This window comes from Balaenoptera musculus, chromosome 9 (genome assembly GCF_009873245.2).
Source record: "Balaenoptera musculus isolate JJ_BM4_2016_0621 chromosome 9, mBalMus1.pri.v3, whole genome shotgun sequence".
Classification (NCBI taxonomy): Eukaryota; Metazoa; Chordata; class Mammalia; order Artiodactyla; family Balaenopteridae; genus Balaenoptera; species Balaenoptera musculus.
In genome coordinates, this window is record NC_045793.1 from 69,537,148 (window position 1) to 69,552,034 (window position 14,887).

Below are 14,887 nucleotides of genomic sequence, written 5' to 3' on the forward strand. Positions count from 1 at the left end.
ATTTTGTCTGTATAGCTTTTCTTTCACCATCAGTCCTAGGGTTAGGTCCGTCCATTTTTTTTTTTTTTTACTTAAAAAAATTTTTTTTTCCTAATATATGTTTTCTTAATAATTTTTTCCGTATTTTCTATTTTTAGAAATTAAAAAATTTTTTAATAAGTTTTTTCATATTTTTTATTTTAAAAAATTAAAATATTTTTTCTTAATAAATTTTTTTCTTAAAAATTTTTCTCTTATTTTTTACTATAAAAAATTAATAAATCTATTTTTAAAAATTAAAAAAAATTTTTTTCTGAATACATTTACTCTTAATAATTTTTTTTTTATTTTTTATTATAATAGCTTATTTTATTTTATTTTATCCTCTTTTTTTCTTTCTATTTTTTTCTCCCTTATATTCTGAGCTGTGTGGATGAAAGGCTCTTGGTGCTCCAGCCAGGCATCAGGGCTGTGCCTCTGAGGTGGGAGAGCCAACTTCAGGACACTGGTCCACAAGAGACCTACCAGCTCCACGTAATACCAAACGGCAAAAATCTCTCAGAGATCTCCATCTCAACATCAAGACCCAGCTTCACTCAACGACCAGCAAGCTACAGGGCTGGACACCCTATGCCAAACAACTAGCAAGACAGGAACACAGCCCCATCCATTAGCAGGGAGGCTGCCTAAAATCATAAGGCCACAGACACCCCAAAACACACCACCAGACGTGGACGTGCCCACCAGAAAGACAAGATTCAACCTCATCCACCAGAACACAGGCAATAGTCCCCTCCACCAGGAAGCCTACACAGCCCACTGAACCAACCTTACCCACTGGGGACAGATACCAAAAACAACGGGAACTACGAACCTGCAGCCTGTGAAAAGGAGACCCCAAACACAGTAAGATAAGCAAAATGAGACGACAGAAAAACACACAGCAGATGAAGGAGCAGGGTCAAAACACACCAGACCTAACAAATGAAGAGGAAATAGGTAGTCTACCTGAAAAAGAATTCAGAATAATGATAGTAAGGATGATCCAAAATCTTGGAAATAGAATAGACAAAATGCAAGAAACATTTAACAAGGACGTAGAAGAACTAAAGAGGAACCAAGCAACGATGAAAAACACAATAAATGAAATTAAAAATACTCTAGATGGGATCAATAGCAGAATAACTGAGGCAGAAGAAAGGATAAGTGATCTGGAAGATAAAATGGTGGAAATAACTACTGCAGAGCAGGATAAAGAAAAAAGAATGAAAAGAACTGAGGACAGTCTCAGAGACCTCTGGGACAACATTAAACGCACCAACATTCGAATTATAGGGGTCCCAGAAGAAGAAGAGAAAAAGAAAGGGACTGAGAAAATATTTGAAGAGATTATAGTTGAAAACTTCCCTAATATGGGAAAGGAAATAGTTAATCAAGTCCAGGAAGCACAGAGAGTCCCATACAGGATAAACCCAAGGAGAAACACGCCAAGACACATATTAATCAAACTGTCAAAAATTAAATATAAAGAAAACATATTAAAAGCAGCAAGGGAAAAACAACAAATAACACACAAGGGAATCCCCATAAGGTTAACATCTGATCTTTCAGCAGAAACTCTGCAAGCCAGAAGGGAGTGGCAGGATATACTTAAAGTGATGAAGGAGAAAAACCTACAACCAAGATTACTCTACCCAGCAAGGATCTCATTCAGATGTGATGGAGAAATTAAAACCTTTACAGACAAGCAAAAGCTGAGAGAGTTCAGCACCACCAAACCAGCTTTACAACAAATGCTAAAGGAACTTCTCTAGGCAAGAAACACAAGAGAAGGAAAACACCTACAATAACAAACCCAAAACATTTAAGAAAATGGGAATAGGAACATACATATCGATAATTACCTTGAATGTAAATGGATTAAATGCTCCCACCAAAAGACACAGACTGGCTGAATGGATACAAAAACAAGACCCATATATATGCTGTCTACAAGAGACCCACTTCAGACCTAGAGACACATACAGACTGAAAGTGAGGGGATGGAAAAAGATATTCCATGCAAATGGAAATCAAAAGAAAGCTGGAGTAGCAATTCTCATATCAGACAAAATAGACTTTAAAATAAAGAATATTATAAGAGATAAAGAAGGACACTATATAATGATCAAGGGATCGATCCAAGAGGAAGGTATAACAATTGTAAATATTTATGCACCCAACATAGGAGCACCTCAATACATAAGGCAAATACTAACAGCCATAAAAGGGGAAATTGACAGCAACACAATCATAGTAGGGGACTTTAACACCCCACTTTCACCAATGGACAGATCATCCAAAATGAAAATAAATAAGGAAACACAAGCTTTAAATGATACATTAAACAAGATGGACTTAATTGATATTTATAGGACATTCCACCCAAAAACAACAGAATACACATTTTTCTCAAGTGCGCATGGAACATTCTCCAGGATAGATCATATCTTGGGTCACAAATCAAGCCTTGGTAAATTTAAGAAAATTGAAATCGTATCAAGTATCTTTTCCGACCACAACGCTATGAGACTAGATATCAATTACAGGAAAAGATCTGTAAAAAATACAAACACATGGAGGCTACACAATACACTACTTAATAACGAAGTGATCACTGAAGAAATCAAAGGGGAAATAAAAAAATACCTAGAAACAAATGACAATGGAGATACGACGACCCAAAACCTATGGGACGCAGCAAAAGCAGTGCTAAGAGGGAAGTTTATAGCAATACAAGCCTACCTCAAGAAACAGGAAACATCTCGAATAAACAACCTAACCTTACACCTAAAGCAATTAGAGAAAGAAGAACAAAAAAACCCCAAAGCTAGCAGAAGGAAAGAAATCATAAAGATCAGGTCAGAAATAAATGAAAAAGAAATGAAGGAAACAATAGCAAAAATCAATAAAACTAAAAGCTGGTTCTTTGAGAAGATAAACAAAATTGATAAACCATTAGCCAGACTCATCAAGAGAAAAAGGGAGAAGACTCAAATCAATAGAATTAGAAATGAAAAAGGAGAAGTAACCACTGACACTGCAGAAATACAAAAGATCATGAGAGATTACTACAAGCAACTCTACGCCAATAAAATGGACAACCTGGAAGAAATGGACAAATTCTTAGAAATGCACAAACTGCCGAGACTGAACCAGGAAGAAATAGAAAATATGAACAGACCAATCACAAGCACTGAAATTGAAACTGTGATTAAAAACCTTCCAACAAACAAAAGCCCAGGACCAGATGGCTTCACAGGTGAATTCTATCAAACATTTAGAGAAGAGCTAACACCTATCCTTCTCAAACTCTTCCAAAATATTGCAGAGGGAGGAACACTCCCAAACTCATTCTACGAGGCCACCATCACCCTGATACCAAAACCAGACAAAGATGTCACAAAGAAAGAAAACTACAGGCCAATATCACTGATGAACATAGATGCAAAAATCCTCAACAAAATACTCGCACACAGAATCCAACAGCACATTAAAAGGATCATACACCATGATCAAGTGGGGTTTATCCCAGGAATGCAAGGATTCTTCAATATACGTAAATCAATCAATGTGATTCACCATATTAACAAATTGAAGGAGAAAAACCATATGATCATCTCAATAGATGCAGAGAAAGCTTTCGACAAAATTCAACACCCATTTATGATAAAAGCCCTGCAGAAAGTAGGCATAGAGGGAACTTTCCTCAACATAATAAAGGCCATATATGACAAACCCACAGCCAACATTGTCCTCAATGGTGAAAAACTGAAACCATTTCCACTAAGATCAGGAACAAGACAAGGTTGCCCACTCTCACCACTATTATTCAACATAGTTTTGGAAGTTTTAGCCACAGCAATCAGAGAAGAAAAAGAAATAAAAGGAATCCAAATCGGAAAAGAAGAAGTAAAGCTGTCACTGTTTGCAGATGACATGATACTATACATAGAGAATCCTAAAGATGCTACCAGAAAACTCCTAGAGCTAATCAGTGAATTTGGTAAAGTAGCAGGATACAAAATTAATGCACAGAAATCTCTTGCATTTCTATATACTAATGATGAAAAATCTGAAAGTGAATTAAGAAAACACTCCCGTTTACCATTGCAACAAAAAGAATAAAATATCTAGGAATAAACCTACCTAAGGAGACAAAAGACCTGTATGCAGAAAATTATAAGACACTGATGAAAGAAATTAAAGATGATACAAATAGATGGAAAGATATACCATGTTCCTGGATTGGAAGAATCAACATTGTGAAAATGACTCTACTACCCAAAGCAATCTACAGATTCAATGCAATCCCTATCAAACTACCACTGGCATTTTTCACAGAACTAGAACAAAAAATTTCACAATTTGTATGGAAACACAAAAGACCCCGAATAGCCAAAGCAATCTTGAGAACGAAAAATGGAGCTGGGGGAATCAGGCTCCCTGATTTCAGACTATATTACAAAACTACAGTAATCAAGACAGTTTGGTACTGGCACAAAAACAGAAATATAGATCAATGGAACAGGATAGAAAGCCCAGAGATAAACCCACGCACATATGGTCACCTTATCTTTGAAAAAGGAGGCAAGCATATACAGTGGAGAAAAGACAGCCTCTTCAATAAGTGGTGCTGGGAAAATTGGACAGATACATGTAAAAGTATGAAATTAGAACACTCCCTGACACCATGCACAAAAATAAACTCAAAATGGATTAAAGACCTAAGTGTAAGACCAGACACTATCAAACTCTTAGAGGAAAACATAGGCAGAACACTCTATGACATACATCACAGCAAGATTCTTTTTGACCCAGCTCCCAGAGAAATGGAAATAAGAACACAAATAAACAAATGGGACCTAATGAAACTTAAAAGCTTTTGCACAGCAAAGGAAACCATAAACAAGACGAAAAGACAACCATCAGAATGGGAGAAAATATTTGCAAATGAAGCAACTGACAAAGGATTAATCTCCAAGATTTACAAGCAGCTCATGCAGCTCAATAACAAAAAAATGAACAACCCAATCCAAAAATGGGCAGAAGACCTAAATAGACATTTCTCCAAAGAAGATATACAGATGGCCTACAGACACATGAAAGAATGCTCAACATCATTAATCATTAGAGAAATGCAAATCAAAACTACAATGAGATATCATCTCACACTGGTCAGAATGGCCATCATCAAAAAATCTACAAACAATAAATGCTGGAGAGGGTGTGGAGGAAAGGGAACTCTCTTGCACTGTTGGTGGGAATGTAAATTGATACAGCCACTATGGAGAACAGTGTGGAGGTTCCTTAAAAAACTACAAATAGAACTACCATACGATCCAGCAATCCCACTACTGGCATATACCCTGAGAAAACCATAGTTCAAAAAGAGTCATGTACCAAAATGTTCATTGCAGCTCTATTTACAATAGCCAGGACATGGAAGCAACCTAAATGTCCATCGACAGATGAATGGATAAAGAAGATGTGGCACATATATACAATGGAATATTACTCAGCCATAAAAAGAAATGAAATGGAGGTATTTGTAATGAGGTGGATGGAGTTAGAGTCTGTCATACAGAGTGAAGTAAGTCAGAAAGAGAAAAACAAATACAGTATGCTAACACATATATACGGAATCTAAGGGAAAAAAAAAGCCATGAAGAACCTAGTGGCAAGACGGGAATAAAGACACAGACCTACTAGAGAATGGACTTGAGGATATGGGGAGGGGGTGGGGTGAGATGTGACAGGGTGAGAGAGTGTCATGGACATATATACACTACCAAATGTAAAATAGATAGCTAGTGGGAAGCAGCCGCATAGCACAGGGAGATCAGCTCGGTGCTTTGTGACCACCTAGACGGGTGGGATGGGGAGGGTGGGAGGGAGGGAGATGCAAGAGGGAAGAGATATGGGAACATATTGTATATGTATAACTGATTAACTTTGTTATAAAGCAGAAGCTAACACACTATTGTAAGGCAATTATACTTCAATAAAGATGTTTAAAAAAAAAAAAAAATTACATTTTGTCCAGCAATTTTAGGTGTTTGATATGCCTTAAAAAGAAGTAGGTGTATCTAACCCACCATTTTGCTAGAAATGGAAGGCCCCTTTCCCCGTTTCTTTAGAGCGTAAACATTACACATACATTGCTGCTATGTGAGGCCTCAACATTCCTGACTCAGTGAGGTTCTTTCATGAGGTACATACTTCCTTGGTAACAAAGTCAGATACTGATTTTTCATTCTTCTGTCATCCTATTTTCAATTTCACCTACTTCCAACTTAGTTACTTTACTATAATTTATGTACCACTTTGAACTATTGTAAATTCTTTTTGGAAGAATATAATATGAATAAATCTGTGAAACAAAGCAAATATTGAAAAATACCTCTGTTTTTATCTTTTTATGGTTTACAGTGCATTTTTACATACATTATGCTATTTTTGTTTTCTCCAAAATATAGGCAATGAGGGTATTCTCATGTAGCCAAAAAATGATTCCCCAGGTGGTAATGCCTGAATCAGAATCCAGATTCTCAACCCTGGTCCAGTGCTCTTGTGGTTCAGGAATATTTCGAATATTTAGAAAGGACAAAATAAATGAAGTTAACCGTACATTGCAAACCCCCTAAATTCAAGTTATCAGGGTATTCTTTAATTGAAGATAAGCATGTTGAAATTGCTATAAAGTCTGCTTTCCCCAACACATTTAATTCTAGCTTCTGAAATACTTTTCTTTTAATTGTTGAAGAATTTATTTGTGACATCATTTCCTACTTATATTTTAGATCAATTATATACCATTTGATGGACATCTTATACAGAACACTTTGGATAAAATTAATTAACTTACATTAATTAAATTAATTCTAGAAGAATCAGTTTACCTGTTTAAATGTTAGACATTGCCACAATTCAAAGATTATTACAGAAAAGAATAGAGCACAGTTATAATAGAGGGAGCTTATTTTCATCTTCAAAGTGACAGATAACTTTTTCACACTCTATTTAAAATGAGCACCACTTACAGCTTTATCTGTATAGGTATCTTCATAAAATGTTAGTAACAGAGCAAACTGTACAACTGCATATGTCTGTAACAGCCGAGATGCTGATGATGAGAAGGGAACTTCTTTCCCCTTGACCTAGGAAGATAAGAAAGAAGCCTTTCCATTATATTGTTCCCTTATCTCTCTCATTGGAATTCACACTAAGTGAAGAGGAGATATGCAAAAAGAAATGAAACGTTTTGCTATCTTTTTTAATCCTCGAAATGACTCTAACGTTTATTACTTTGGATAGAAAAAAATGTAAAAATTAGGAGACTTGTTTTTCATTTCAGAAGCATTATGATTCTGATCTACTCTGCTTTATATAGAGCACTGTAAGAATTGATACTGATGATTAACATAAACAAAATGAACATGTAATACGAAATATGAAAATATGTTCATGATTATACATCAAAGTATAGCAAAAGAGAAAATGGAAGGTGATTTGGGATAGTGTAGATAATCATGCTTCAAAGGCAAATACTGTCTTATTGATAACAGCTTTCCCAAACTACAGTTTCCCAGAAATAATATAATCCTACCCTTATAATGCAGATTTAGGCATTAATATGATTTTAAAGTATTCACTTTGAATTATCTATTGCAAAAAAGGAAAATAAGAAATGAACCGTAGCTGACTAGACTTTCTGGAGCTGAAATAAGCAAATTATTTTCACCTATATCAAGTTAGATCATTGTTATATAACTAACTGTGAACATAACCAAGTGTCTGGAAATTCCAACACAGCAGCTTTCATAAGTGGATGAGAAAATATCCTTATTCAGATCAGGATTTTTGAAAAATAACAATATTCAAATAAAACATATTTCATTTTCTTGAATACTGGCTTATTTTTATACTCATAATTATCTTTGAAATCAACAGTAGCTTATTGTTTCTATATTACTATCAATGACAGTTATTTTGATAAGCAATCTCAATATATATCCTAAATGATTGGAAAGAAGTTCCTTTTTCTCCATTTCATAAGAGAAATTCCATATTGAAACTGAATTTTTCATTTGATTTTCAGTGTTTTAAATCTCTACCTGGTTTATTTTTAGTTTTACATGGGATTTCTGTATTTAATGCTACTACGCCACTATAGAATGAATAAAGTTGTGGTCTAATCTAATAACCACATCATTTCAGTATGACTTTAGACCTTTTATTCTGGAGACCTCAGTTTTTCATGGACAAAATGAAGGCTAGACTGAATCTTCTCTAAGGCTCTCTGTGACGGATCCACAAGTGTCTGTGTGGTTTCTGCACTACACAAAGGCTCTCGGCTGTGGGTTTGAGCCAAGAAAACCAGCCTCTGCTGCTCTGCCCCAAACCATGTTCCCTAGTAAGAGGCAGTGTCAGCCTGGGAGAAGGCACCCCTCTTAATGGCCCCTAGGTGGTGTCCACTTATTAATTTACACATTACAGGGCTGTATCTGCCTAAGGGAACATCTTTTTTCATATTTGCATGAAGTCAGCATGTATTACAGGCTGGCTGTAGACCTGACGATATGAAATTAATCTTTGCCATCAACGAATTCATGAACTTTATTTACCTCTGGGATTTCTTCATTCAGTCCAAGTCTTGGTTTACCTGGACCCCATCCTGGTCCTTTAAATATGACAGAAAACTTATTGAAGAATCCAGGTGTGGCCCAGAATGTAGTCCACATGGTAAGTAAATGGTGGAACTAGAAGAATAAAAATATAGTCTATTTAAAATAAGAAAAAAACATAACAAAAAAGATTAAATACATTAAATCATGCATTTTATTTTATTGTTTAATGTAACTTACAAATTATTCTTTAATATATAGGTTATGTATAATTTGCTAATATTGATTAATATGCAATTGCATTATAAATTGAAATTCATTCTATGCATTCTGCATACCTTTACATTTAAATGTGTTCTTGTCAATATTTCTGAAGCTCCACAAAATTATAAACATGAAATTTAATAATAGGGCAATTGTTTAGAAAATCAGCAAAGAATAAAAAGTGAGTTCAGAGAATTTGATTCCAATGGATTTAACTAGCAGCCTGTGCACTCAACAGCCATGTGAAATGACATCTCTTTTAGACTTGCTAAATGGTTTTTAAAGTTGAACATGGAATCATACAAATATTGCATATCTGTTATATATTTAAAAAATAATCTTTTATTTAATGTATTGAATTACAGACAAACACCTCATTTTAAGAAAAAACGTTCAAAGCCATTTCTGATGGTAGACCTCTGAGGATTAAATAGATAGACCACATTCTGTAATAGGAAAAGTTTGCTGAGTCAGAAGTTTACCTTGAGGCTTATAGCAGGAATTCACATTCTTTAAATAACACACATTTGATATGTATAAAGTTAAAAGTATGCCCACACATGACAAGGACTCAACAAGTACTGGCTATTAGGATAAATAGCTATACATATCATATATGTTATAAAAATGTATCAAAGGATTAAAAATAATCCTAGATATTGAGCATCAGCTGTAGATTCTCGAAATGAGTTCTATTATACATGTAGTGATAAATTAATGTAGAAAGAAGTTATGGCTCTATCAGAATTTGTGGTCTCATTGGTATTTTCACTATCTCTTACAGAATTTAAACTGCTAGCATTATAAAAATTGTTTTTAAAATTACTTGAAATATTATAATAAGGAATCTGAAGCAATTAAGTAACAATAGAGCATTTAGCTGAGCAGATTTTAAAGAAAAAGGAAATGTTAGATGGAAACTTATCCTGAGGCTTTGCAATAATAATAACACAGAAAATTAATGTTACAACACGCATTAATATACTTACCTGTTTTGTTATTTTAAAAACTGAGTACAAGACTTCCCTGGTGGCAGAGTGGTTAGGAATCCACCTGCCAATGCAGGGAACACAGGTTTGATCCCTGGTCTGGAAAGATCTCACATACCGCAGAGCAACTAAGCCCATGCGCCACAACTACTGAAGCCCGTGTGCCCTAGAACCCACACGCCACAACTACCGAGCCCATGTGCCGCAACTACTGAAGCCCATGCGCTCTAGGGCCTGCATGTCACAACTACTGAGCCCGCGTGCTGCAACTACTGAAGCCCACGCGCCTAGAGCCCGTGCTCTGCAACAAGAGAAGCCACCGCAATGAGAAGCCCGCGCACCGCAGTGAAGAGCAGCGCCCCCCCCCCCGATACAACTAGAGAAAGCCTGCGTGCAGCAACGAAGACACAACTCCACCAAAAAAAAAAAAAACCAAAAAAAAAACTGACTGAAATTTTACTGCTATCATTCTAGACACAAGCCATGAGAATACAGGGCTTTTAAATAAGGAGTACTTTCTCACTTACTTGTTTTCCAATGCCCTGAAACTCTTGGACTCCAAAGGAAAGCAAAATGAATGGTTTATACCTAGTATTAAAGGGAAAAAAAGCCTCTCCATCTAACAGGGGCCATCCTAAGGTGCTTTTGATCCCTCTGATGGGAGGGTGAGAAATTTAGCTAATATAAAGGAATACAAGTGAAAGTAAATACGTGATTTTGTCGGTTTAGGAACTCCTAATTATTACAATTTGCTGATTTGATATTTCTAACAATATAAGTGAGTATGTAGGAGACTAAAACTTAGACACAGTTGTGACAATTATTATGCTAAAGGCAATGTTTACGTGAGGGCAGATTTAGCAGCAGCTCATAAAGACCTGTGATTGAATATTATGTCTCCAAATGCTAATCATCCAACTCCTTGCGCAGCTGCATGTGAAGCAGTTTTCAACTTCTTATTCTGTCTCGAATATGAACCCCTTTTCCTCCACGTGTGTATACACTCCCAGAGCCTTGCTAGCTAAAGGATTGCCATGAACCAGCAGTGTCGCCATCTCCTGGGAGCTTGTTAGAAACACAGTATCTTGGCCAGATTTCAGACCTACTGAACCCTACTTTAATAAGATCCTCCCATGATTCATATGCACATTAAGTTTGAAAGGCTCTCTCCTACAGGGCAGAGACCAAGCTGTATTTCCTTCTTAATCTCTACATTATGAAGACAAGACCACGCCCAGTGAAGAAATGGCTCTCAGTGTATCATCTTGAAACTGATTTCAGTTCTATAAAGAAGGTACCTAGAAATGTTTATTATTAAGAAAGTACCTGGAAATATTTGTTAGTATTCTCCTGAAAAAAATCTATCATATTCTTGGTAATGCCTAATCAAAAGAGAGAGAGAACGAACGACAGAGAGAGAAATGTCACTAGTTGAGAAGAAAGAAGAGAAATAATCAACTTTTCTCTTCTGAACGGCGACATAAAAATGCCTTTCACTTGAAAATTGAGTTAATCAAGTTTGGGGCTTGGCCTTCAACCCACCCTACTTAGGTTTGCAACTGACAAACTGTGTATAGTTGGGTGAATTATTTAAATCCTGAGAACCTCAGTTTCATCTACCAAAAAACTGAGGCTAAAAAGAACCACTACCTTATAAGGTTTTAGTAATGGTTAAATTAAACATTTGTGCTGTTAGCAATGTCCTGCACATAGTAAAAGTCCAATAAATGTCCATTTATTTTGTTACTTTAATTTTCTTTAAAAACCTTGAAGAAGTAGCTTTGAAAAGCAGACCCAACATGAACCTGTACTTTCTTCCCTGTCTGAATGCTGTATATCCCCTGGACAGAGCTGTCATTGACTGACCTCTTCATTTTTTCAAGCATTTTTATCTTTTTCTCATTTACTAGTCCCGACCCCTGGGAATGTCTGCGGTGCTCTGCTGCTGACGGATCAGAGCTTCACAGACATTCCTCATTTCTCTAGTGCCAACCACTGAGACCAGCGAACAACCAATACCACATGTCTGACAGAAAGCTGGTCCAGGGCAACAAGTCTTAGCAGGTGAGGCAACGTGCAAACCTAACCAACCCGTAATAGCTCCTGACACCTCCGTCCAAGAAGAAGAGGGCAAAGGCCTCACCCTGAATTTCTAACCAGAGTCATGCAGGCTTGAAGCAAATATTTTTCTTACTCTGGGATCAGCCTTACTTATACATTTTACTACCGCTCCTTCTGAATACATGAATATATTTCAGGTCTATTCTGAGAAAGGGTATGTTTGCTAAAGAGCTATTTCTTTTAATTCTAGGTAACAGACATATTTTAAAATTCTTACAATGAATTGTTTTCAAATGTATTCTGCCCAATTTGATTCAAGGCTTTGAGTGCCAGAGTTATTTCTAAATTCTTTTACAGTTAAAATATATATTTTTTAAGGCTAGTGTAATGTACTTCCACCTTTCGACAGCTGATTACTCTTTCAAATATAAAATTTATAAAAGGATGGAATCAATTCAGAAGAAATAAAACCAAGTACATTACCTGCACCTTGAAAGGTTCAAATGAATTAATGGGATGTGTTAGACCATATACAACTTTTTCCTTTTCTGCCTCAAATGTTCCTGGAAGATAAACAATAACGATATGATCTTTGACTTTCTGTGAATGAAGGAGCTAATTTAATTTTTTAAATGCTCATAGTTTTTACTTACCAAAAATTCTATCCCATATAATAAGAGTTCCGGCAAAATTTTTGTCTACGCAATAACGATTTCTGCCTATGAGACAAAATATTTTAAAAAAATTTTTTGAAAAAGGAAGTTACACTTTTTGAAACAATGATATTCCTAAAAATATCTTTTCACTGACAACACTAGACTTTATTTGCTAGTAAACTGAGTATTTATTTTCCAATTGATTTTACTAAAAAGAGCAAAGACTTCCTTAAAGCCATAGATATTTAGAATTATCCCAGATTTTTAAAAAAGCATCGTTCACAATTTTTCTGGTCTTTAAAAATCTGGGATAATTCTAAGTAATTCTTTTTTTTTAGGACTATTAAAGAGTAATAATTAAAAATTAAATGGTCCAGAATAAGAGGCAATACGAAATAAGATAAATATCAATAATATACGTATATTTGTATTTTTTTTTTGATTTTGATGTGATCTTTTCACTGCCTCTTTTCCAGGAAGAAAATTTTCCACTTACAGTAAGACTTTCCTACTTTTTTCATCACAAAAGACATAAGTAAAAATTAAGTTACCTTTGATTATATTCATTGACTCATAACATATATGATATTTTAATGCCCCAAATACTTAAATAATAGTTTAAATTTAAATAGTTGGACATAGTTTCTTAATTAAAACAACTTAAATAAACACAATCATATCCACATGATTGTAAATCAAAGGAAAAAGAATATTAATCCACCAAGCCACTACTCCAATAAATCCAACTGTCTTCACGTGTCCTCATTTCTTTACACACCTTCTGTACATGCAAATGTACAGGTGAACGTAAAGGTACAAGGAAAATTCTCCCCTGGTACAAAAGTAGAGTGGGGCTGGCTACACAGATCCACCACTCATTGCCACACGTAGGCTAAACAGTGGCTCCCAGTTGGGTGAGGGAGCACTTTGACCCTCGGGGAATATATGGCAATGTCTGGAGATACTGTTAATAGTCATAACTGGGAGGGGATACTATTAGCATCTAATACATAGAGACCAACATCTTATAATACACAGGGCAGCCCGCATGCCCACCCCGCATTCCCAAGTGAAGAACTATCTGGTCCAAAATGTTAATAGTGCAGAGGCTGAGAATGCCTGATATAAAGCAACATGCATGCGAAGGTGCTCTAAGGCCAAACAGGAAACTAGCAACTATTTCTTCTTCAATGTGGACATGTTTTTCTCCAGTCCTTGTGTTTCCTTTAATATGGAGGGAACAGCAAGAGCATAATGCTCTTGACCTCTGCACCAACTCAGTAATAATTCCCTGGGGTGGAGGTATGACTGTGGAGTCTGGAAGAGGAAACCGCACATGTGCAGCTGGACCCCACCCTCTCCCCACCTGGAGGAGCTTGTGCTTCTGCTCTGCTCCCTGCCCCAGGGAAAGGGACCTGCCCACCTTGGGAAGGCAGGCCTGACGTGTGCCAGTACTACTGCCTGTGATGCCTGGAAACTTACAAAACAGAACAATAATATTTATTATTTTCTTACTAGCTTCCTTCTCTCCAAATGGCATTTGTGAGATTTATTCATGCCATTACATGTTATCATAGTTTGGACATTTTCATTGTGATGTAGTTCTCCATTACATGAATAGTCTACAATGTATCTGTTCTATTGCTGACAAACATGCGAATTATATCTTTTTTTCCTATTACCTATTACAAATAATGCCAATATGCACACTCTTGTACAGGTCTTTTGGTGCGCACATGTAAATACTTCTGTCATTTCTTAAGCTAGTGTCTTTAAACCTTAGGCACTAGTCACATGGGATTTTTTTCTTTGTCAGGAAAAAGCAGGGTATGTTGAGTTTGTTCATAGAACTTAGGCAGCAAAGTGAAGTGTTGCTTATTAGGCTTTCCTTCAATACCAACAGTTTTTAAGACCAAGACACTCTGACCGTACACAGCAATGACCCTCAGCGTGGGGTCAAGGAGTAACTTTCAACAAGCCCCTCACAATATGAAGTGGGTACCCCCTCAGCTGGTTAACTCCTTTTTCCACTACATCCGAGGAGAGCTAAGCAAAAAGGAAATTCAAAAGTCAGCTATGGAAAGCATTTTGTTATGTTTTGTTTTCCTCCAGTCCTTTCTTTATAGATGAGGTATGTCCAGGTACGAAGGAAGAAGCAAATGGCTCTTTGCAGTGTGTGGTGACTAGGTTGGGTAATTGTGCTGAAGTGATACAAAATAATAATGCCATTTTTCAAGAAATGAGGAAGGAACGAAAGAAGAGATCGAATTTC

General features: G+C 36.1%; 1 protein-coding gene across 1 annotated transcript in view; it reads right to left on the minus strand.

Moving 5' to 3' along the window:
- Positions 1-14,887, minus strand: part of AGMO (alkylglycerol monooxygenase) — a 381,378-nt gene that overhangs the window by 174,329 nt on the left and 192,162 nt on the right. The window contains exons 9-12 of the mRNA XM_036863969.1: positions 12,613-12,678; positions 12,443-12,522; positions 8,646-8,780; positions 7,062-7,178 (exon numbers count right to left, since the gene is read on the minus strand). Of these exons, the coding sequence (XP_036719864.1) occupies positions 7,062-7,178; positions 8,646-8,780; positions 12,443-12,522; positions 12,613-12,678 (398 nt within the window). The remainder of the gene's footprint in view (positions 1-7,061; positions 7,179-8,645; positions 8,781-12,442; positions 12,523-12,612; positions 12,679-14,887) is intronic.